General features: G+C 43.7%; 1 protein-coding gene across 1 annotated transcript in view; it reads left to right on the forward strand.

Annotated features, from left to right (window-relative positions):
- LOC147458645 (MADS-box transcription factor 23-like) overlaps window positions 1-24,344 on the forward strand; it is a 59,314-nt gene extending 34,970 nt beyond the window's left edge. The window contains exons 2-7 of the mRNA XM_086510108.1: window positions 18,722-18,785; window positions 18,880-18,938; window positions 19,049-19,148; window positions 22,849-22,890; window positions 23,306-23,445; window positions 23,603-24,344. Of these exons, the coding sequence (XP_086366234.1) occupies window positions 18,722-18,785; window positions 18,880-18,938; window positions 19,049-19,148; window positions 22,849-22,890; window positions 23,306-23,445; window positions 23,603-23,726 (529 nt within the window). The 3' untranslated portion in view covers window positions 23,727-24,344. The remainder of the gene's footprint in view (window positions 1-18,721; window positions 18,786-18,879; window positions 18,939-19,048; window positions 19,149-22,848; window positions 22,891-23,305; window positions 23,446-23,602) is intronic.
- Window positions 24,345-25,652: the final 1,308 nt, after the last annotated feature.

Here is a 25,652-nt window from a genome sequence, read left to right on the forward strand (position 1 = left end):
TTAAAAATAGTTTGAACCTGTCCAAAAACTCAATAAAACCTTATAAGTTAAAAACAATGCTTTCACAGCACTTCCCAGGCGTCCTTGGATGCAATCACATGCATAGTTGCAATGCAGACATAGACTTCCTCGCGGGAAAGCAGATCGCGGGAAAGCATGTGCTTTCTCGAAAAGTAATCCCGCTTTCTCAAAAAGCATCTGTTTTTCTCAAAGTTTCCTCTGAACCCATCTTCATTCAAGTGCTTGCTTTTTCCTTGTGCACAATTCTTACACAGTTCGGAATTTCCTCTCGACTATGGATATTCCCTTTCCGATGCACCCGTCACCATAGTTACATGGGACGGCGGGTCGGGGTCGGGAACGGGGTCGGGACGGCAAAAGTCAGGAAACGGGGACCAGGGTCGGAACGGCAAAAAAAAAAGAGAGTTTTTTTGGCATTTTTTGACCTACACACATGCCACACACATAGAGCATCACTTTGACCATAAATTTACACTAAATAGACCAAAGAACACGAGTCATACAGGTTGAAATGTGCTAATAAAACATCGATGATCGATCGATACAAAATGAGAAGTGCATGCCACAAGGGCTCAAGAGTCAAAAAGCCTAAAGGACTTAGGACAAGCCTGAGGCCTCAAGGATAACAAAAAGTACAAAGGGCTTGTAGTAGGTAGAGTCTAGACTCGAGAGTCGAGTGATCAATGATCATCAAACTCAAGAAGTGCTCGCCTGCTGAATCTCCACATCGTCGTCGTAGTCGAGGTCGTCAGCAACGTATGAGGGCTTCGGCTCGGGAGGCTCGCATTGAGGCTCGAAATCCTCCTCTAGCTCCTCCAAAAGAGTATCGGCCATAGATGGATTCTCTTGTGCCATCTCCCACTCAGTGAAAGGATCTGCCTTGTGTGTGGCGCTCTTGGTAAGCATGCGCAAGTTAGCGCTCACAAACACCAAATCATTGGCCCTCTGAACCCCAAGGCGATTCCTCTTCTTAGAGGCAATGTGGCTGTACACACTCCATAGTTGCTCCAAGCAACTAGTGGTACATGCTTGGCTAAGGACACGAACAGCCAAGTGCTGCAAATGTGGGCCATCTCCTCCATAGTCCTCCCACCACAAAACCGAGCCAATCTTGTTGCGATCAAGCTGTGCATCTACACATCCATAGGAGCCCTTCTTTTGCCTGTAGTTGAGTAGCTCGTCTCTAATCTTGCGCCTAATGTCACTGCTAGGCTCAAGGCGCTCCAATGCAAGCCGCCATCCTTTGCTCACCTCCTTGTCGGTCTCTTGACGCCTTCCTTGAAACTCAGGGTCAAGCACATAAGCTGCCGCATGAAGTGGAGAGTAGTATCCATTCCACCTCGACTCACACAAGCCATGAATCTCCGCATACTGAACAGGGTCAGGCACAAGCTTCTCAAGTGCCTCTATCATCCGATCCATGGCTTCGTAGGCTTTGCCAATGCATGGTTGCAAGCCATCCACCACTCGAAGTAGGTGTAGAATAGGCTTGACCATGGCGTCAAGAGTCTTCACCTCCTCCCACCAAGCGGCGTCGTCGGCCCATTCTCGGCATTTCAATCCTACTGTTGATGTAGACTCCGGCATGGCCTGGAACTCATCACTGAGAAAGAGGCCTCTTAAGGCTCCGCCACATGTAGACAAGCGGCCTAGCATAAGCCTATTGAATGCAAATCTTGTCTCTGAATATTTGAGCAAAGACACGTGGCTCCTCTTTGAGAATTCATGGCGCACTTTTTGATGGTTGAGCACAAAGGAGACAATTCGAGAGGCGTCACCAATGGTGGGTGAAATTCATGACAAGTTCCCTATGTCCTTGAGGAGGTTATTGAGGCAATGCGCCATGCAAAATGTGACATGGATACTGGGATACATGCCCTCAATGATAGCTCCGGCTGCCCTATTTGACGCCTCTCCATCTGCAACCATACAAAGGACATTCTCCGGGCCGGTGATCTCTATTGTGCTTGTCCACTCCGCAGCAAGCATCTCGACGGCCTTGCCACTATCAGATGCATCATGTGACTCCACAAAGTACATCTCCCTCCGAGAGTAGGCCACCACCCCGTGGATGGACCGCTTGCGGGTGTCGCTCCATCCATCTACAAGAAGAGGGACGCCATTGGTCTCCCACAAATCCTTTGTTGCTTGGGCCGCTTGCTCCACGACAAGCTTCTCTTTGTCAAGGAGGGTGGTGCGAAGCCTCTCCGATGAAGGTGGCACATAAGAGGAGCCATATTCCCCTATTTTCGTAACCATGGTTCGAAAGTATGGAGACCTATCCACACAAAATAGAGCATGTTGCGTTAGTATGGAGAGTCGAGAAATTATAACCCATTATGAATACAAAATGGAAGATTGCAATGTGTATATGCCAAGGGAAACTCACCGCGAAGCATGGAAGGCAATGTGGTCGTGGAAGAAGAATCGGGCAACCGACCTATCCACCTCTTCCTCCAATTTAGGATTCCAATTTTCGTTGAGAGTGGTTTGGCGATGCGGAAGGGAAGAGGACGGTGTAGATCCATGGCTCTTGAAGGTTCGAGAGATGTCGTCAAGGTTGGCTTCCCTTTGCTCTCGCGGTGTCGCCGTGGCGGAGGGATCAACGGCAACAAAACGGCCCCTCTTGGCCGCTTCCGCAACCTCATACACCGTGAGTTTCTCAAGAAGATCCAACCTCTTCTAGGGAGCTACATGAGGGCAAAACTTCACCTCGTGACCGGGTTCATGAAGAAGATGGGCTCGCACTTTGTTTGAACCACCCGATCTCTTGTATGGACATAGCTTGCACGTCCATGGTCTTGCACCGCCACCTTTGCCACGCGAGCTAAAGTCGACTTCATCCCACCACGACCACGTTTGCACGGCGGGCCTCCTTCGAGAAGAAGCAGCTTGAGAAGTGGAGTTGGCTTGAGATGACATGATGGTGGAGAGACTCGAGAGAGTAGAGCTTAGAAGTTAGAAGGGTTAGAGGAGAGCTTGTGTGGAGAGAGAGTAAAGGAGAGCTTCAAAGTGGGTAGAAGAGGGAGAGGAGAGCTTCAAAGTTCAAACTTGAGCCTTGAGCTTGAGGGAAATGGAATGAGCTTGAGCCTTGAGCTTGAGGGAAATGGAATGAGCATTGAGCATTAAGCATTTAGACTATGAGTATTAAGAGGCCCAAGGGAGCCTTTTATAGCCTCCCAAGGGCCAAGGCTTACAAAATATGGCAGTTGGGGCTGCACAGAGCCGTTGCAAACGGTCAAAAACGGCCATTTTTTTGAATCCGACCCCGGCCGACCCCTGCAGTCTCCGTCCGGTCCGTCCGACCCCGGTCCGGCCCCGGCCGTCCCCGGTCCGTCCCCCTTGCGACCCGCCCGTCCGGCCCGTTTTTCGTCCGTCCCTCGGCGTTCCCAGCCGTTACCGGCCCGGTTACGGCCGTCCCCCGGCCCTAGGGCCCGTCCCCCCCGTCCCCGGTAACTATGCCCGTCACCCACCTTGTGACGCATCAGGAATACCCATCACCTAGTCTTGTCCTACCAAACTTACGGTACAATCTCCTTCACGATGCTCTATGTCACCCATCCTATGACGCATCAGAGATGTCCGTTCCCAGATGGTCGGATACTTCTTTCCGATGCTCCCTGTCACCCATCCGATGTGACGCATGAGAAGTATCCGTTCTTGGTGGCCTTACACATATTCCCGTTCTCAGTGTTCCCGTCATTACTTTGAATGATGCACTAGGAATACTGTGTACTCGGATTTATAAATCCAATAATTCATTTAGAATTAGTTTTCTGTAAGATAAAGCCAATTTAGCAACATCCCTCTCACTTATAAACAGTTGTCCTCAACTGTAGAGGGTCCAACTGAATTGCCGGGGAGAAACCGGAAAGATTCCAAATCTTGCTTAATGGTGAGTTGAGCTAGTCCTTTCTCAAAAGAGAATTTAAAAATTTATTTAAACAAAAATTCAATAATTCAATACTTACCTTACCAATTCATGTCTTTCCTCTAGGACCTCGAGGATATCCTTCACCTTTCATTAAAGTTACGCGCCATGTAAGAACTCGTCATTCGCGTCTTTCCAACAGATTGGAAGTTTCCTCATCCGAGAATCTGTTAACTCAATTCCACCTTCTCAATTCCGAGAAGAATAAACCTCCTAGAAATCAATCTAGGTCTATGTCCTTGCGCATAACCTTGCGCTATTAGTCCTGAGGATATTAAACCTCTTGTGTCCTCCCGCATAGGGCATGTCGAGAGCATTAAGCTCATGTGAATCTTCCTATGGCAGAACGAGTGTGTCATCTTACCAAAGTAAGTTCTTATTCCGGGCCTTTGCTTTGGGTAGGCCAATTGTTCTGATCCAAAGTTTCCTTATCTAAGACTCTGTTAACTTGATTCTGTCTTCTCAAATTCGAGAAGAATAATCTTCCTAGAAATCAATCTAGGTATTTGTCCTTGCGCATAATCCTACGCTGTTAGTTTAGAGGGTATTAAACCTCTTGTGTCCTCCCACATGGGGAATGCCCAAGTCATAGAGCATTAAGTTCGATGTCTTTCTTCCACAATTTGCGATCACCTTAATGAAGGTTCTTGTTCCAGACCGTCGCTCAACGTAGGCGGACGGTTCCAGTTCGTAGATTCCTTGTGCACGACAGCACTTCCTTCCAATCGTTTCCTCCTGCGAGTTATTACCACCAGCAGTGATTTCCCGACGCCATTAACTTCTCTTCCTTACAAAATCATAAAAAATCATTCACCTTGCGAGCATCAATGACGATTTGCAGAACCTCAGGCAGATAGGATTCTAGCCATAGCATTTTCTGAACGTACGTTCAAACCCGATTCACAATAGAGCGAACCCTCTTTGAATCTCAGGGATGTTCTCCCATATGTAATTCTTACCATTTTGAAACGGTTGGCGAACTATATTCTTACGAACATAAAGTTCGAGGGTCTTCTATTCAAGAACTCAAGAGTTAGATTGAATTGCCTTACTCCAAACTTTCTGTGTTCAATGATTCCCGTCCCACTACGGGGATTGGATTCTATGTACACTAAGGTGTACACTTTCCGCTTTTATTGCTGACTCTACCATCTGTTGCAAAGTATTTTGCAGATGCGTCTACAAAATTCGGGCAAAAGTCCTTTGTTGAATTTCTTCATCTTTCCTTCCTCAGAGAGGATCGAGAGTGGAGCTACCTTGGCAAGAGTGAACCACTACTTGCTTTGACTCACTCGTGTTCCTATTGGGCAAACCCATCCCAATCTTCTTGGATGCCTTCCTCAAAGTGTAGAGGAAAAAAATTTGTCGAAAAATTCAGCCTTGAATTGAATCGAAGTCTTGTTGTAAGTTCCTTGCAGAGCTTTGGTATACCACCAAGTACTTGCAATCCCCTTGAGGTGTTCAATCACATGCCTCATCTTCGACGCTTTTTCAGAAATTGCCGTTTGCAAAGGCAACCTAAAACTTGTCGAATCAAAGCGGTAGCTTTCGGGGCATCTTCCCTTCTGTCAAAAGTATCAAAATTGACTGGAAGTGTTCCTAGGTCTAGAGACCTTCTTCATATCCTTCCCGGAATGACGGGATTTCATGGCTATAGTTCTGGATTGACGTTCATGGATATTTTTTGGATTCTGAAGAATCTCGAGCATTCCGCTCCTTGGATTCTCTAGGTTCTTGAGCATCATGCTCTTGTCGCCTTCTCAGAGAATCCCAAGCCTTGTGTCGACTTCTTGCAGAGAGAGGAAAAAAAAAATTCCAACTCTGCGAGCTTTTCCTTGCAGGACTTAGGGTTCCGCTTGCTTACTTCTCTCCTGGCTTGTCATGGCTTCTTCCCGTATCTTCCCAGAGTCGTCCTCCTTTACAGAGAAAGAGAGGAGACCATGCTCTGATACCACTGTCACAAATGGGAGCGCATAACAATATAAAATACATTCTGATAAATAGGATTTATCACTTATTACTGAAGCCAGAGGATATAGAGAAAACGCTCGCTGATCTGTTGCCTTATTTATCAAATGGCTGCCCACTTATTAAATGGGCTGCATGCGTATTTTAAAAATAGTATGAACCTGCCCAAAAACTCAATAAAACCTTATAAGTTAAAAACAATGCTTTCACAGCACTTCCCACGCGTCCCTGGATGCAATCACATGCACAGTTGCAATGCAGACATAGACTTCCTCGCGGGAAAGCATCTGCTTTCCCGAAAAGTAATCCCGCTTTCTCAAAAAGCATCTGTTTTTCCTCAAAGTTTCCTCTGAACCCATCTTCATTCAAGTGCTTGCTTTTTCCTTGTGCACAATTCTAACACAGTTCGGAATTTCCTCCCGACTATGGATATTCCCTTTCCGATGCACCCGTCACCCACCTTGTGACGCATCAGGAATACCCATCACCTAGTCCTGTCCTACCGAACTTACGGTACAATCTCCTTCACGATGCTCTATGTCACCCATCCTATGACGCATCAGAGATGTCCGTTCCCTGATGGTCGGATACTTCTTTCCGATGCTCCCTGTCACCCATCCGATGTGACGCATGAGAAGTACCCGTTCCTGGTGGCCTCACAAATATTCCCGTTCTCAGTGCTCCCGTCATTACTTTGAATGACGCACTAGGAATACTCTGTACTCGGATGTCTCCAGTGAGAAAAGCCCTCTCACTTAAAATTCCAATAATTCATTTAGAATTATGTTTCCTTGGTGTTCCAAGCGAGAAAACCCTTTTACTTATAAATCCAATAATTCATTTAGAATTATTTTTCTGTAAGATAAAGCCAATTTAGCAACAGAGCACAACAAGCCCCCAGACAGCAGGTACTCCCCTCTCTCAGCAAGACCTCTCCAAGCTTCCCTTGGCAAGCCTAGAATCCCCTAAGCCTAGTGTTTTTGGTCATCATCATCAACCCCCCCAAGCTGGCATTTTCCAGTTTGCAGTCATCGCCAACTTCCCAGATTGTCTAGCGTTTTTGCTAACGCTACCCAAATCTGCCAGTGTTTTCATTTTCAGCCTTAAGTGAAGCATTGGCAGCAGCATTTTCAGCATTCGAGACAGTAGCAAATTCAGCCCCAGACATTGCAGAAGATCGCCATTTTCAGCCCTTAATAACGCAGCCAAAACAGCGTTTTTAGCCACCCCGAATCAGTCCCAGATTTTCAGTCATAGCGTTTTCATGGACAGCAGTTAGAAGATTGCAGAATTCAGCCTTTAGGTCGTCGTCGTCATCCCCGTCGTCGTCACCGGTATAGTCCCAAGTTGCATCAGTTTCCATGCATCGTCATTGTACCACTTTGTGCAATCAATAGTAGACCACTCTCGCCGACGAGAGTGGGGCCTTCGGATGAGGGTTTTACAACGTCTCTGGTGTCGTATCTCTCCTCTCTCTATCTCTCAGTCTCATACACTTGCACGCATAGTGTTCATTCACTTTGTTTGTGATCATAGCATTCTCTCATTAAGAACGGAAGTCTATACCTTCCATAAGAACAAAAGGAACCTTGAGCACAGTTCGGAGTTCTCATGTTGAGCAAAGCGCAAACATTCATTTCGCTGCACCTAACATTGGTATCAGAGCTTTGGCAGTGTTTTGTATCACTCAAGGAAAGAACCACAAGAATCACAAGAATTTTTATTTGCTTGTTGCGGTCGCACGAACCCAAGTTCGCTTGGGTGTGTCGATACCTAATCGTGTTTTTTGAAGAGTGACAGGAATCCCAAGAAAGAAGGGCTTGTTCAGCCTCCCCTATTGTCTCTTTTCACTCATTGAGAGTGGACCGTGCACTTAGCGGCCGGCCAATCGACGTAAGGTGGGAAAACGCAACCTTGGTGTGAGCGCAAGGCCGCCAAGGGGTGCACCCGCAGAAAGGAGTAGAACTCGGGTGAAGAGAAGATCCTTCTCAAACACGGTTTGCAAGCGAAAGAAACCCTCAAGAACCCAAGAACCCGAGACTCTCAAGAACCCAAGTTCCTCGTGAACTTAAGAACCAAAGATCATAGTGCATGGTCGTCACCCGAAGCGGAATGGATACTTCGCATACTGGTGATGAGCATGAGAGAGGCGACGAAGGATTCTTCCCACTAGGAGATTTTTCCAACCCTCCCCCTTCGCCATCTACGCCACGAGTTGTACTAACTCCTATGGAGATGATGGTCAAGTCAATGATGGAAATGATGCTGGCACAACAAGAAGCGACTCGCATTACTTTGGAACGAAATGAAAGAAATGCAATACAACAACAAGAAGCGAATCGAGTAGCGTTGGCACAACAAGAAACCAATCGCCTTGCTTTCGAACGCAAGCACGATGAACGAAATGAACGAAAGGCAGAAAGGCAGGCCGAGCGTGAAGCTCAAAGAGAGCTACGCACTCAAGAATTGCTTTGACAAGTGCTAGTCTCCAAGACCGAACCACCCAAAGATCGTGGGAGTTCATGAAGTGGCGCAAGCCACGATGCGGATTCCAACCATCCAGTTACAGAGAAGTTGACTTTCAGTAAGTATGATGGTCAGATGGATGCTACGGTTATTCATTCTTGGTTGCATCAATTTAATGCTTATTTTGCGACAACTAAGAAGATAGGAAATAGCAAAGTTTTGACGACAGCTATGTACCTTGCTGGTGATGCCATTAATTGGTACCATGCATGGCAAGAGGCACAGTTAGCCGCGCACCTATAGGAAGCCGACGAATTCACGTCCCTACCCTTCAATTGGACTGATTTCCAAGACAAGCTCAAGGCGCGGCTTATGCCACCTCAGTACCTTGCACGATTAAAGGACGATTGGCGCGCTCTCAAGCAAAATGGTATGCCGGTTATGTATTCTTCTAATCGTGTTTTGCAGCTAGGTATCCAATTACGCAAGTCGGATGATGAACGCAAAGAGGCATTCCTTTATGGATTGGACGATATCAAGTACGATGTCGAGGTGCCCGATCCAATCGATCTTAACAAGGCGGTAGCGATTGCTCTCGCATAGGGGATGAAGCACAACAAGGGAAAGCCTAAGGAGAACAAGACTTCCACAAGTACGTCACAGACTTCTCAGAACCCTCAGAACGGTAAGAAAGGTAACTAACCACTCTTCCAACAGTCTTTTAGAAAAGAATTCTTCCAATGAATCTAAGGGTAAGGCTAACACAATTGCTAAACATAAGCTTGCTCTAGATGAAAAGGTAGCACAAGGAATTGTAGGAGGATACATCACGTCGGAAGAGCAAAGCACGTATTCTAAGGAAGGTCGTTGTTTTCATTGTCACATTAAGGGTCACATAAAAAGAACATGTCTTAAGCTTGAATCAAATGAATCTAAAGAATCCACAGAATCCACTTTCTCTGTCAATGCAATTAATGATAACACGAGTGTGCCTCAAGTTTCTCATGACCCTCCCATTGATGATTCTCTCATTAAATGTTATGGTCGTACGTCGGGGCAACGTTTTGTCATATTGTTTGACTCAGGTAGTATGTATGATGTGATAGGTCCCTCTCTTGTTGAGAGAGCTCGCCTCGAAGTTAGTCAGAGATCTCCTATCGAGGTCTCTGGCTTTCTTTCCGGTATGGATGCTCTCATCATGGAGAAGTGCCTTGATGTGTTGTTTGCAATTCAACAAGCTGCCTTCACTAGAAGATTTGTTGTTTCTCCATTCTCAGGATGTGATATGATTTTAAGCATTCGAGGTTTCGTGATGCTAACCCTCTCATTGATTGGGAGGCTAACACTTTCATTCTCAATGCCAAAAGTGATTCTCCCATTGTCATTCATGGAGAGAACATTGTTCATTCTCCATCTCTCATTGCTAATATGCAGGACAAGATTGAACGGATTCATGAGAAGGAGACTCTCTCAGTCTGTTTTTCTCCAAAGCCTGACACATAGGATTTGCACGATTATGAGAAGCATGATGAATTGAATGATAAAGACAAGCATGATGATTTGCATGATCAAGATGTGATGTCTCACAAGCATGATGAGTTGCATGAAGAAGATGTGATTGTTCACACGGATGATGTGTTAGTTGATGCTTTTTCTAGCGAAGCTAACCTCGTTGCAGATTCGATCAATCATGAAGGATCGATCTTGGCTCTCGAGCCTAGGTCCAAAGAACCCTCACAGGAAGTATTATGTGTTCGCATGATTGATACGCACACATTGTTTGAGTGTTTCATTCGTGATTGTTTCCTGTATTTTAGTCAGCGTCATTATGTGATCCCTTTTCCTAGGCATGACATATTGTATGTTGAGCACGTTTCTCTCATGGATGAGCACGAATGTATGCGGATTTTTCATGAAAAGCTGAAAACTCTGTATGTCAGGAAGTCACATTTCATGTCTCTTCCTTAGCTTGACACAGTTTCTGAACAAGCACATGAAAGTATGAGCACCAACCGTGGGCATTTCCATTGTGTTTTGCCATATCTGATTGCTCTAGATCAAAAGAGAAAGATTCGATCTCATTGTTTGCATGTGTTTGATGAACGGGCTATCACTCCGTCTCTATGTTCATCTACATTGTATACACAATCTTTAGCGAAGACAAGATTTTTTTCCTTCACTTTACATGGAATGGGTATGTTTACGGTTTTGTGTTGGAAGTGGTTTCAGGAATTTTCAGCCATGGAGATTCTTGAAGAAGTAAGAAGCATGACACTTGACGAAGTTGAAGCATCGAAGGAGCCACATAAGACTTTGTGTCGCTTTCGGCGTGGCCCAAAGAAGCAGGCATTGCAGACCTTTATGAAGTTTAAGTACCGCGCGTTCCACACATCCGACTGGGCCGGCGAAGAGTCCCTTCCAGGATTCCGGATGCTATTGGCGATCTCCCTCGACGCCATACAGTTCGGTACCAGTACCTCACTTTGAAAAGGAGGGGATGTCACGTGAGACATCCAACCGTATGTGTCCGTGCACCAGCTACAGCATGATCAGGGTCCAGTCAGTCCAGTCAGTCTAGATTAGAGGTGATCTGGCACTTTTGTGAGTCTATTCGTAGACCGTGCATGCCCGGTCACTTAGTGTAGATGCATATCCTCTGGTTGCACAGAGCACGATCATCAGTATTCCCTCTTGAATCCATCAGATTCAGTCAAGGGAATTTTCCAGTGCATTTAGTCTATTTTACCTATTTTTGTCATTTTCACGTATTATTTTTAAGTGACTTCCCAACAAAAGTAGATAGGGCAATTTTGCTAAGAAAATATATAAGCAAACCAAAGCTAGCATTCTTTGGCAGATGAGCAAGGAGCACAACAGGCCCCCAGGCAGCAGGTACTCCCCTCTCTCAGCAAGACCTCAACCAAGCTTCCCTTGGCGAGCCCAGAATCCCCTAAGCCTAGCGTTTTTGGTCATCATCATCAACCCCCCCAAGCTGGCGTTTTCCAGCTTGCAGTCATGGCCAACTTCCCAGATTGCCTAGCGTTTTTGCTAACGCTACCCAAATCTGCGAGCGTTTTCATTTCAGCCTTAAGTGAAGCATTGGCAGCAGCGTTCTCAGCATTCAAGACAGTAGCAGATTCAGCCCCAGACATTGCAGAAGATCGCCATTTTTCAGCCTTTAAAAACGCAGCCAAAATAGCGTTTTTAGCCACCCCGAATCAGTCCCAGATTTTCAGCCATAGCGTTTTCATGGACAGCGGTTAGAAGATTGCAGAATTCAGCCTTTAGGTCGTCGTCATCCCCGTCGTCGTCACCGGTATAGTCCCAAGTTGCATCAGTTTCCATGCATCGTCATTGTACCACTTTCTGCAATCAATAGTAGACCACTCTCAGCGACGAGAGTGATGAGCGCGCGGCGGTGTGTGCAAGTGATAGAGCACGCGAAGATGTGCAGGCCTTGAGGCTTGAAGCAGAGGCATTGTCGCATTGCAAGCTCCCACTTACTGCTTGACTCACATGTCTTTGCCTCTTTATACGTAAGAGGATCTCCCTCATCTGTCAACATAACATGATGCAAAGAGGGCTCAAAGCTCTGATACCACAGGTTTGCCAGACCAAACCTCCTCTGGAATGTCATTTTTCAGCGTACTGTTAGGAGAGCGATTGCATACATGAACTGCAGTTTTTCAAAGCCTCTCCCCAAAACCCATGAGGGAGATTAGCCGTGGACAACATGCAACGCACTAAAGTACGGTTATACCTCTCAGCCACACCATTAGAAGATGGATTATAAGGGGCTGTCAACTCCCTTTTAATCCCATATTCTTCGCAATAACGCTGAAATTCAGCAGACGTGTACTCCCCCCATTGTCAGATCTTAGACATTTAAGCTTACTACCCTTTTGCGTGCTCACATAAGCATGAAACCTCTTAAATGCATTAAATGTCTCACTCTTATGCTTTAACAAATATGCCCAGCCTTTCCTAGTGCAATCATCAATGAATGTAACAAAGTATAATGCACCACCAAAAGACTTAACAGGCATTGAACATACATCGGAGTGAATTAAATCAAGAGCATTAGCTTTGCGCGAGACACCAGAATAATAAGAAGACTTCTTTTGTTTACCATACAAACAATCATTACAAAAATCAAACTTAGTGCCCTTTACATCAACCCTCTTCAAAGAGGAGAGCACATCAAGTCCCTTCTGGCTCATATGGCCAAGTCTTTTGTGCCACAACTCCAAATGAGAAGCAACTTCGGCCATTGCAAGAAACTTGCCAGGCAAAGCTTTGCCATGTAAATAGTACAATGTACCACTCTTGCATCCCTTGACAATGAGCATTGATCCCTTAAGCAACTTCCATGAACCCCCAACAAAAATGGTTGTATAACCCTGTGCATCCATCTGGCCAACAGACAATAGACTCTTCTTGATGCGTGGTACATACCTTACATCTTTAAGCATAAACTCTTGGCCATTGTTTAATGCCAAGCGCACAGTGCCCATTCCTTCAATGTCACAAGCATGGTTATCCCCAAGGTAAACCTTGCCATACTTGTCTCCATGATAAGAAGCAAAACTCTCCACAGATGGAGTTACATGAATTGAGGCACCCGAATCTACTATCCAAGATTGTGTAAGGCCATCATTTGCACTTAGCAATGCATGAATGACATCTCTACGTGAGATAAGCATGTCTTCTGCATTTGCTACAACAAAATCTGAGGGGCATGAAGTTGCAACCAAGATCTCCTCACTGTATGATAGCTCTGTGATAACCACACTAGAGGATACATTGATAGCCTCCGAATCCTTGGAGGAGGTACCTGCTGATTTTTCCCCTTTCTTATCCTCTGTCTTCTTCTTCTCCTGTGATTCCTTCTTTCTTTCCTGCTCTTTCTTGAAATACCTGCAATCTGGCTTCTTATGGTCTTTTCTGCCACACTGATAACAAGTCACATCCTTATCCCTAGACTTGCTTTTGCTCCTGTTTTGAGTCTTGGTACTTGTATTTTGCTTCTGACTTTTGCCTCTCGCATTGTAAACAGAACTGCCACCTTCCCCACCACTAGACTTGCGTCTAATTTCCTCATTTAAGATGGAGCCTCGCACTCCATCATATGTGAGGTTGGGGCTATTACTCAAAGAAACCACAAGCGTTTCCCAAGAGTCTGGCAAAGTCATCAACAAAAATATGGCTTTCAACTTGTCATCAAAAGGTTGAAGCCCAGTATCTTGTAGCTGACTCATAACACTGGTGAAAGCACTTAAGTGCTCAGAAGCCAACTTAGCTTCGTCAAGCATCACGTTCACCAGTTTGCGCATCAAATGCACCTGATTCACAGGGGTGGCATTCTCATAAGTGGCCTTCAACTTATGCCAAATTGCATGTGCACTGTCCAAGCCCTTTATGTCCACCAGAATGTCATCGGTCACAGCCATTTTGATGTAGGCCTTTGCCCTCTTGTTGAGCTTGGCCCAATCCTCATCCGGCATATCCTCAGGCTTTACAGCCAAAAGGACGTCCTCACAATCCTTGAGGAACAAAATCCCTTGCATCCTGTCCTGCCATAGGTCGAAACCTGTACCGTCAAATCGCTTGATTTCCATCAAGCTCTTGGTATTAGACGACGAGGAAGTAGAGGCCATTTGCACAGATAAAAATGCAGCAGAAAGTGTCTACACAAAATCTGAAAATTTCCAGTGATCACAATGTGCTGAAAATTTCAGCAATTAACAAGTATCCCCAATGCGTACTTGCATAAATCCACAAAAGGCGTACATAAATCTCATTTTGTGTACATCAAAACAGTCCAATTCTGAATTTTCTGCAAATTTACTCTTTTGGCGCATCAATTTGCATCAAATGGTCCTATTTTGAGTGGGAAAAGCAAGGGGCATTCACGGGAATCGATTTAGAACACCTGCGTTTTGTTGTTTTGACCTGTAATTTTTTGGTTTTTACCTGTTTTGACCTAATTTCAGCCTTTTTTAGGCTGTTTTGGGAACCCTAATCACCCTAGGTGACACCGGAAGCAAAGGGCTTCGCGATGAAAGCGGGAATTTGACGCGAGAGAAGCCTTTTGCCTGCTGTCCAGTCACTTGCACAAAGCTTGTGAAACCCTAGTCTGGCTCTGATACCAGCTGATGAGCGCGTGGCGGTGTGTGCAAGTGATAGAGCACGCGAAGATGTGCAAGCCTTGAGGCTTGAAGCGGAGGCACTGTGCTACAGAAGGGAAGCGCTAGCAGAACGAAGAGGGAGAGAGAGAGAGCTCACGTTTTTGGGGAAAACTCAATAAGTGAGTTTTGGGTTTTCCCACTTTTATTACAAGTGACCTTTAAAAAATGTGTCGAGGTTCCAGGACAAAGTATAAAAATGTACAAAAAGGGGTTATTTAGGCCTTTAACCCAACAGAGAGTGGGGCCTTCGGAGGAGGGTTTTACGTCTCTGGAGTCTGGTGTCGTATCTCTCTTCTCTCTCTATCTCTCAGTCTCATACACTTGCACGCTCAGTGTTCATTCACTTTGTTTGTGATCATAGCATTCTCTCATTAAGAACGGAAGGCTCTACCTTCCATAAGAACAAAAGAAACCTTGAGCACAGTTTGGAGCACTCATCTTGAGTAAAGCGCAAACATTCATTCCGCTGCACCTAACACTCTCATTTGTAAACAGTTGTCCTCAACTGTAGAGGTCCAACTGAATTGCCGGGGAGAAACCGGAACAAATTCCAAATCTTGCTCAATGGTGAGTTAAGCTGGTCCTTTCTCAGTAGAGAACGTAAAAAGTAAATTAAACAAAAAATTTCATATTTCAATACTTCCCTTACCAGTTCATATGCTTCCTCTAGTACCTGGAGGATATCCTTCACCATTCATCAAACTTACGAGCCATGCAAGAACTCGTCATTCGCGTCTTTCCGAGAATCTGTGAACTCAATTCCACCTTCTCAATCCCGAGAAGAATAATCCTCCTAAAAATCAATTTAGGTTTATGTCCTTGCGCATAACCTTGCGCTATTAGTCTTGAGGATATTAAACCTTTTCTGTCCTCCCGCATAGGGCATGTCGAGAGCATTAAGCTCATGTGAATCTTCTTGTGGCAGACAAAGAGTGTGGCAAGTTCTTATTGCGGGCCTTTGCTTTGGGTAGGCCAATTGTTCTGATCGTAAGTTTCCTTATCCGAGACTCTGTTAACTTGATTCCGTCTTCTCAAATTTGAGAAAATAATCTTCCTAGAAATCAATCTAGGTATCTGTCCTTGCGCATAATCCTGCGCTGTTAGCCCAGAGGATATTAAACCTCTTGTGTCCTCCCACATAGGGAATGCCCAAGTCATAGAGAATTATGCTCGATGTCTTTCTTTCACAATTTGCGATCACCTTAAAGAAGGTTCTTGTTCTGGGCCGTCGCTCAACGTAGGTGGACATTTCCAATCCGAAGATTCCTTGTGCATGGCGGCACTTCCTTGCAATCTTTTCCTCCTGCGAGTTATTACCACCAGCAGTGTTTTCCAGACGCCCATTAGAGTCTCTTCCTTACAGAATCATAAAAATGATTCACCTTGCAAGCATCAATGACGCCTTGCAAAATCTCAGGCAGATAGGATTCTAGCCATAGCATTTTCTGAACGTATGTTCAAACCTAGTTCACAATAGAGTGGACCCTCTTTGATTCTCAGGGATGTTCTCCCATATGTAATTCTTACCATTTTGAAACGGTTGGCGAACTATATTCTTACGAACATAATAGTTTGAATTTATTTCAACAGCGTGTAAATGCTACTTGATCTGCTCATGGAGAAACATATACCACAACCAAAAGTTGCTACTGTAATGGTAAAGGCACATAGCGTACTCAATGATCAACGACCATCAGAAAACCTCTTCTCCGTAGAGAAACTCAAATTCCTTCTACCGAACACATCTCAAATAGAGATTCTCGTGTCCGGATATCCTTGCGTGCAAAAAGGCGCTCAAGAGAGTATAACAAACTCTCGTCCAGTTCCTTGGCATAGGTCTGCATCTTCGTGTGTTATCCATGTACCCAAAGGTGTACATAAGTTTCAGTGAGCTTGGGAAATTACCTTTTCTTCGTAAGATCCTTAGAGCGAAGACGCTCAACCTGACGATCCCTTGGCTCAATCAAATAAACTAGGATTTCAATCCTTGGATTCCTCGAGCACAGGCTGTAGCCGTCACTTGTTCCTTCCTTCGTAAAGAGAGTGTTCATTCACTTGTGCGAAAAGCACTACCATGTCTTCCCTGACCGGGTAGGGGGTGTGGGCTTGAAGAGTATTCAAGCTTAATGGAAGCTTTTCTTTGTTGGAAAGCTCAGAATGGTTCCTTCATAATTTTCCTACTCGCAATAGGAGGTAATCTATTCGAAAATTACCAAATACCAGATCAATAGTTGACCTTCCGGCTAGTTGAGCAAACCAATTCATCTTAGAAAACAATGTTTCAAATTGATCCTACTCTCATAAACACTCGAGAGTGAGTAGTCTTGGTTAGACATAACCATACCTCGTGCAAAAGAGCAAACAAGCACCATGCACTTTATGATTTCCTCAAAGATGTAACTTTGATCAAAGACCTGCCCTCTCACTTAAAGTTTGAGGGTCTTCTATTCAAGAACTCAGGAGTTAGATTGAATTCCCTTACTCCAAACTTTCTCCGGATAGCAATGTATCCTTCGAGGAGAGGTAACAAAAATTCGTTGTTTCTGTGTTCAATGGTTCTCGTCCCACTGTGGGGATTGTATTCTATGCACACTAAGGTGTACACTTTCAGCTTTTATTGCTGACTCCACCATTTGCTGCAAAGTATCTTGCAGATGGGTTTACAAAATTTGGGCAAAAGTCCTTCATTAAACTTCTTTATTGTTTCTTCCTCAAAGAGGTTCAAGAGTGGAGCCATCTTGGAAAGAGTGAACAAATACTCATTCACATAATCCATGACTCGCTCGTGCTTCTATTGGGCAAACCGATCCCAACCTTCTTGGATGCCTTCCTCAAAGCGTAGAGGAAAAAAATTTGCTGGAAAATTTAACTTTGGATTGAATTCAAGTCTTGTTGTAAGTTCCTTGCAGAGCTTTGGTATACCACCAAGTACTTGCAATCCCCTTGAGGTGTTTGGTCACCTTCGACGCTTCTCAGAAATTGCCGTTTGCAAAGGCAACTTCATACTGTAGAATGAAAGCCGTAGCTTTCGGAACATCTTCCCTTCTCGTCAAAAGTATTAAACTTGACTAGAGTGTTCCTAGGTCTAGACACCTTCTTCCTATCCTTCCCGAAATGACGGGATTTCTTGGCTATGGTTTTGGATTGATGTTCATGGTATCTTTTGGGTTCTGAAGTATCTCGAGCATTCCGCTCCTCAGATTCTCTAGGTTCTTGAGCATCATGCTCTTGTCACCTTCGTAGAAAATCCCAAGTCTTGTGTCGACTTCTTGCAGAGAGAAAAAAAATTTCCAACTCTGTGAGCTTTTCCTATAGGACTTAGGTTTCCGCCCGCTTACTTCTCTCTTGGCTTGTCATGGCTTCTTCTCGTATCTTCCCAGAGTCGTCCTCCTTTACAGAGAAAGAGAGGAGACCATGCTCTGATACCACTGTCACAAACGGGAGCGCATAACAATATAAAATACATTCGGATAAATAGAATTTATCACTTATTACTGAAGCCAAAGGATACAGAGAGAAATAGATAGAGAGAGAGATAGAGAGAGAGAAGATCGACATAGTACTGGGTACCGGAAGATGGGCTGGTCCCCCCGCGTAATAGTATCTTTATTACTGAGGAGAAGTCTATACAAGCACTTGAACCGAACGTATTACCACGTTCGTTCTAGAATAAGACTTGATGGTTCCCGGAAGCGTCAGCTTTCGATTCCTAGGGCAAAACCCTATTCCAAGGAACTTCTTGAGAACCAAGGTTCTCGCCTCTGGATCTCACCTTCTAGACTCAGGGCATGACATCCCTGCAACTCTCTTTCCCACTATGGCAGCCACTTGGTAACATCTTATAGGAGGGGGCGCTATGAAAACGTTACTAGTTGGGTCTTTGTACCCAGCAAGTAGCTGGTTTTCACTCCTCCTCACTCCATTGCATTTGCCGCAGGGTTCTCACTTCTCTTTACATCTTTTGTGTTTACGAAGCAAATCTAGGTTTTGCTATTGAAATTAAGAACGTATATGTAAACAAGGGGACATTGTGTATCTTAACTAGTCACACATTCACTTTGTATTCAAGAAAGTATGAGAGAGAGAGAGAGAGAGAGAGAGAGAGAGAGAGAGAGAGAGAGAGAGAGAGAAGATTTGACTTGTGCAGCATGCAGAATGTTTTGGAGCGCTATAAGAAGGCTTGCAACCATTCCGACAACAACAACATGCAAGTAATTCTTTGTCTTTGTAATTGTATACATTCATAAACTTCTTTATAAATACTCTTTTGGTAGTAATTACACCTCATTTGCATGCTGTATATAGCATGTTGGCAGTAGTGACAGGGTGACTCTTTTCATGGATGAGGTCAAGAACTTGCAGAGGTAGGTGTGTGTAATTCATGTCAAATTCTGATAAATCTTCAAAATTTTGTCTAGTCCTTCAAATTAGTACCTACTCTGATATTAACAAAGCTAATTATTGTGACCACCAGCACCCTCATTGGTGATAATCTAGAGAGATTGTCGTCTAGGGATCTTATCCGTTTGGAGCAGCAAATCCATGAAAGCTTAGGACACATCCGTGCCAAGAAGGCAAGATATCTCTCACCACAAGAGCTTTATATTTGTAACACAATGTAATTAGCTCTCTCCACATGCACTTTGTGTCATTAGGAGGTATATTTTTCGTGTTGCCTTCTCTAAATATTCATTACATATTTTTATTTATTTTATTTTACTTGTTTTTCTCGAAGCCCTTGAAAAGATGCAAGTGGACATTGCATGGCCAATGTGAAATAGTTGCAGCCAAACGGGTTTTTCACATTGGGAATCTAGGTTAGTTGGTCAGTAATTGGTCGGGCCAGTTAGCAATGAATTCCGATGAGTATGGAAGTAGGTGTGCACCTAAATAGAATTTGGGCCACATGGTAAGTCACTGACAACTTTATAAGTTCGGAGGGGTGAGGAAACTGAACCATAAGGGGCATAGTGGACACATGTTAGTAGGAGAGCAACGTGCAGGTCAACATACGCTCCAGAATCCCTCTTAGATAAAAGAAAACGAGTATTGTTTGGTCCCTAATTTTGCCCCAAACTGTGCACAGTTTTGTGACGTCTATGCTTGGTTGATCATCAACCATATATGGGGCAAGATTTGAAGTTCGTACATGAGATTCAAAGTTTTCTAGGCTTATGTTCCTATTACAGGAGGTTTGTTCGAAATTTTGCTGAGATTGCTTTTCCATTCCATGCACTAAAAGGGAAGGGAACTACTTTCAAGTGGATAGTCAAGGAAATTTTAGCCTTTAAACACTCGAAAGAAAAGCTGACTTCGGATTTGGTATGGTTTTGTGAGATCTTTCGAAACATTTTGTGGTTCAATGTGATGTATGTAGCCACAGCCTTGGTGCAGTTCTTATGCAGAATGGTCGAACAGAATTCTCTTGAAAGCAAAAAGCACGTACAAGTTTATGAGAACTTTCTCACACAAACCAAGCTATATGGGTAAACATCTGGTCGATGTTTCATTTTCAGATTGTGCATGTGGAAGACAAAAAGAACGTGGTGGCTGATGTGTTGTCGCAAAAGTCACAAATTTCAGCAATGTCAATTCTGTACTATTGTGAACTATACGAAATGAAGGCACAATATGCTGAAAATTCAGATTTTGCAAGAATTTATGATCAACTTCTTGATGGGCAACATCATGAACATCATATGCTTGGTGACTTTCTCATGATGCATGGAATCGATGCGACAGCGAAAGCGGTTGAGGCATTCTTCTATTGGCCAACTTTACATCAAGCTGTTGATAAGATCATGCGTAGTATGCCAAAAAGTCAAATTTGACAGGCAAAAGCAACCAAGATTGTTGCAACCATTGCCGATTCCTAATAGGTTATGGGAAAGCATAGCCATGGACTTCATCTTTAATCTTCCAATAACAAAAACAGGTAATGATGGGGTTTAGACTATCATTTGTAGGTGTAGTAAGGAGACTCATTTCATTTCTGTCAGGTAGATGATAAGCCAGAACACATGATTAAGATATTTATGAGCAATTATCTTTTAAGTATCACGAGATGCCTCAGCAATTGTTAGTGATAGAGATCCATGTATGACGAGTCTGTTTTGGAAAGCATTGTTTGAGAGTATAGGCACTACATTAAAGTTCTCATCTTTGTTTTATACACAAACTGATAGACAATCAGAAGAGGCAAATTCTACTATCCTAGATCCGCTCAAAGATTATGTATCAAAGCACAAGGCAACGTGGGAACACCATCCACCATTGGTTGAATATGCTTACAATAACACTGTGCATGCATCAACAGGCAAGTCGCCATTTCAAATAATGAAAGGAGGGAAGTAAGTCCCACCCATTTTGCAGACTAAGGACAAGGTATTTGAGACAGACAAGTTTGTGCAAGATATGGATGAAACATACGGGAAGATATAGATAGCTCTTGAGAAGACTCCGGCTAAGTAAAAGAAAGCCGCTGATCGTTACCGTTGTAAACTTGTAGACTCACTTGGTGATTGGGTACTTTTGTGCTTTGAAAAGGCTAGGTTAAGGAAAAGGAAAGACAAGGAATGTTTGTTTTCAAAGCTCAATATGTGATATGCAGATCTTGGATAAGATCAACAATGCAGCTTACAGGTTAAGCCTACGAGAAGTTTATACCTGAGACATAGCCACAGGGGATTCCCTTTTTGGGCTTCCCGTCCCCACTTGCCTTCGTGCCCTCTTTTTTACACTAGAAATCCATTTGAGCCCCGTCCCCCATTCCTGCTCCTCGCGTCCCTTGTGACTATGGCTTGAGAGTACACTAGAAGACTTCTATGTTTGATAAATGTGTGGCAGTTAGTTTGGTGTGATTGCTTAATTATTCAATGCGACATTTTTGGAAGCATGTATATCTTTGATTCCCATCATATAATTTTTTTCCATTATAGAATTTATGTGATATCAAGAGATATCGTCATGTTCTATTTCCATGCAAGTGAGGTTGCTTGCAATATTTCAAGGGTGGGATATGTAACCAGGAGGTGTATTTTTCGTGATGCCTTCTCTAAATATTTATTACATATTTTTATTTATTTTATTTTTACTTGTTTCTTCGAAATCGTTGAAAAGGTGCAAGTGGACATTGCATGGCCAGTGTGAAACAGCCGCAACCAAACGGGGTTTTCACATCGCGAATCTAGGTCAGTTAGTCAGTGATTGGTTGGGCCAGTTATCACTGAGTTTTGATGAGTATGAAAGCAAGTGTGCGCCTAAAAAGAATTTGGGCCACTAGGTAAGTCACTGACAACTTAATAAGTTAGGAGGGGTTAGGAAACTGAACCATAAGGGGCATAGTGGGCACATGTCTATAGGAGAGCAACCTGTAGGCCAACAGGCACTGTAGAAGCCCTCTCCCAGTTGCCCCTGGGGCGCCCAAGTATGAGAGTGGAGACTGCATTTTCAGCTTTTGTGAGTGGATTTTCATGTTTGAAGCTTTAATGGAGAGCTTGCCGCCTTCTCTTATGTAGTGCGATGATTCCACTCTCGTTCATCTCTCTCCCCCTTACAATTAGATGACTATGTACAATCTTATGGATTTTATGCGCGTTTGCCAAGGCAAGAGTCTTTTGGGCAAGAGTCAAATTAGCTAATTGCTGATCCCCCACAGGTTCACATAGTTCCATGGCGACAAATTGCGAAACAAGAGAACGCATGAAAACTCGTCCAAATCAGAGGGGACGTAGACGTGTTTGCTTTGCTCAAAACAATCCAAAATAGAGAATTACAACTTGCTGTGTAATTTGCAGGTTTAGAATTTTGCACCTAAACTGCAAGAGAACACTAGGGAAGCCTGGGGGTGGTTATATGGAGTTTGGGCACCTGTCAATGACCAAAACAGAAATTACAGCATGCAGAAATTCATTTACAGCACACGGGAAAGCTTCTAAAATGCAAGGGAATCCGTCCTAGACTTGTACTTTTCACTGACAAAGATTTTGGTGCTGCCGAAATTGGGTCGCAAACCTACAATTTCAGCCCTTGACAAGTCCTGGTCGTTTGTTTGCATTCGAATAAAGAAACACCGAAAGGGTGCTAGTCTTTGGGTCCTACAGAGTTCTGGTCTTGGTGTGCGCAGTGACATTCTAGTCGTTGGACGTAGTTGTGTTCTCTCTTCTTCTCAATCCTTTGTGTAAAGTTAACAGGTAATTGAATGAGTACCACCCTCTACTGTGTACTGGCTGGTTATACGTTGAGAAGACAGTTTCGTGTGTTTGGTTATGGCAGGAGGAGCTATTTTATGTGCAGCTTCAGGAGATCAAAGACGAGGTATTTCACATCTCATGACATAACTTTGGCTGTGACTAGGGTATATTGCCAGTGCATGTAGTGCTTTCATTGTGGTGTATGTAGTAATTCACTTGGTATTTGTGGTGTCCTTATTTAAGGCTTTGTGTGCCATACATTTTATGATTGTGACCAAGGGTTTGTAGGATATGTTTTTTGCTAGGTAGCTGCAATCCAGGTATGTCAGCTCCGCTCCCCTGTGGACTTTCTAGATTTGTTTGAATTTGTCGCAGAGCATAAAATAATAAGTTTAGGCTTTTCATTTGTAACTATTCTATGAAATGTTGTCGATTAACCACATTGTCTTTGATGTACTCCGTTGTTTCTTTGGTTGCTGTTTTCTTGTTTTAACAAGCTAATGGAGAAGGGGTACTAATTTGTTTCTTTGTTAGAACAGATAACAGCAACGCCGAGGGAAGTGAATGTAAGCTCAAATGTGCTGGAGACGATGGTGGAATTTGCGTCGTCCGAGCTAACTGGCACGGGACGTCCTGACGCCATAGCCCCTCAAACAGATGCATCTCTTCTTACACAGCGGTAAATAGACTATATGGTTTGCCTTAATCTTAGTTTTAATAGAGAAGGATCAATTTGCCGTGTGTTGCTGCTGCTCTTTATAATGTTACTACTGCCTTGATCTGATGAATCGGTATAACTTGACATGGCATGTTAGTTTTCTGGTGAATTTGTTTAGGGCCTTGGATACAATCAGGGCGGAGATGAGCACTCAGGCAGCTGATGAAGGTGGCGTGGCTGTGGCCCAGTGCCCGAGAATGACAGAAGATCTTAACAAGTCACCAGCATGCTGTGATAAATAGTGGAGCAGAGCAGAGTAGCAGTGACAATACATGCTGAAATCCCACTTTCAGATCCACTCCGGAATATACACAGGCGATTCGGGGATGCACAATCCGTGTGACCTCAACTTTGTTCATATTGCACTAGTAGATGCAATGGGAGGAGAAGCGTTGGAATAGGGAGTTGCTTGTCAAACATAGAAACTACTTCTATTGTACGTTTTTGGGCAATCGACATGGAGGTTGTTTTGGTTAAATCCAATGGACCAGCCTCGCAAGCTCGTATGTCATTAAATGAAGAGACAAACCTAAGAGGATTCACAGAGAGGAAAGGTATATTTTATATAGAACGGTCTCTTATATAGGGGTAAAAAGGGTGTCTCTCATGTATGTAGGTGATGCCCCTTATTATTACTAGTTAATTCGATTGGGGCATGGTCTCATGTATAGGGATCAAAAGGGGGTCTTTCATGATGCTCCTTATTATTACTCAATTCGTTTGGGGCACAAACAAAGATCCCCCAATGGCCATGCCGTAACCCGATGTTGTAGGGATAAAAAATATTGCACGATTTAAAGTACCCTTACTTGCCACATGTAATAGACTCATTCTAATTTGGTTTCGTAAGCGTTCCCTTCTTTGTGGACATAGTTTTGTGAGTGCATAATTAAACCTATCAAAATTTGCACTATGTTTTTGGGGCACGTAAAGAACCAATGGAGCATGGGAAAAAAGCTATGGTAAAAAAGGTGATAAGAGGGGTCGAGATTATTCATCGAAAGTTTGGGAAAGGCATCTGCACCTCCGTTCCCTAATAGATAAATAAATAAATAAATAAATAAATAATATATATATATATATATATATATATAGAGAGAGAGAGAGAGAGAGAGAGAGAGAGAGAGAGAGAGAGAGAGAGAGAGAGAACACTACTATAAAACTAATTGGCATAGAAGGCTTAATTGTCAATATGCAATGTAAATATGACATCAAAGTATGTGAGAGGATATTGACCGCAGCTTAGGTGAAGTTTAGGATGTTAGCATAGAGATGGTTTCCTCACCTGATAGGTGGAGCTAACCTAAGAGATGACATTAATCTCGAAAGGGAGTTTGGAGAAAAGAACAATGGATGGAAAGCTAGCATGTGTATCTATTGCTCAGAGGTGGTGATGCACCAATATGACTCTTAAGTAAGCTAAAAATGCTTGGTGAAAGGCTGATTGAAATTGGCTTAGAGTCCGGCATTTTGATGTTTAGAGCTCGGGCCACATATATCCTTCAAACGACTTGAAAGGTTATTGAAGTCCCCCTTGCATGGCTAGAAACAGGATCCAAATCCAAATTGGCTCAAAGGCTTTTGGTTTGTTGTTAAGAAGTTGGGCCACACCTATCTTTCAGATGATTCAAAGGCCAATCGATCCCACTTGAAGACAAATCCTTGGGGTAGAGCAAAGAAGTGCTCTCTTTAGTTTCACTAGTGCAAATCACGAGGAAAGATGTATGGATGGCCATATCACATGCTTTGAGAGCATGGACAATGTCTAGTCTCAACTATATGCAAATTTATAGGTCAACGGAACACCATGTAGAAAAATTCTTTGAATCCATAGGTAAGGCAACCACTAAAGTCAAGTGAACGTCATAATAGTGGTCATTTTGAATGCGTCTTTATAGCAGATTGTGAGAGGGTCGTTAATAGTGTTAGTATCACGATTCAATTTGATATATCGATCGAGGTACCCTTGCTCTTATCAACTCTCTTTTAAGATGGATTCTATCATTTTAATGTAGGTGCTACATATAGATACACATTTTGACGCATGCTTTTCTAGAAACGTATTACGTACACTCAAGTAGGTGGTACTTGTTTGTAAAAGAAGTTTATTTTTTTAGTGCAATCCATAGGCGACCGCCTGCTACCCATATTCTTCTAGGCTACATTCT

The sequence above is a fragment of the Adiantum capillus-veneris genome, chromosome 4 (genome assembly GCF_014529385.1).
Source record: "Adiantum capillus-veneris isolate H3 chromosome 4, ASM1452938v2, whole genome shotgun sequence".
Lineage (NCBI taxonomy): Eukaryota > Viridiplantae > Streptophyta > Polypodiopsida > Polypodiales > Pteridaceae > Adiantum > Adiantum capillus-veneris.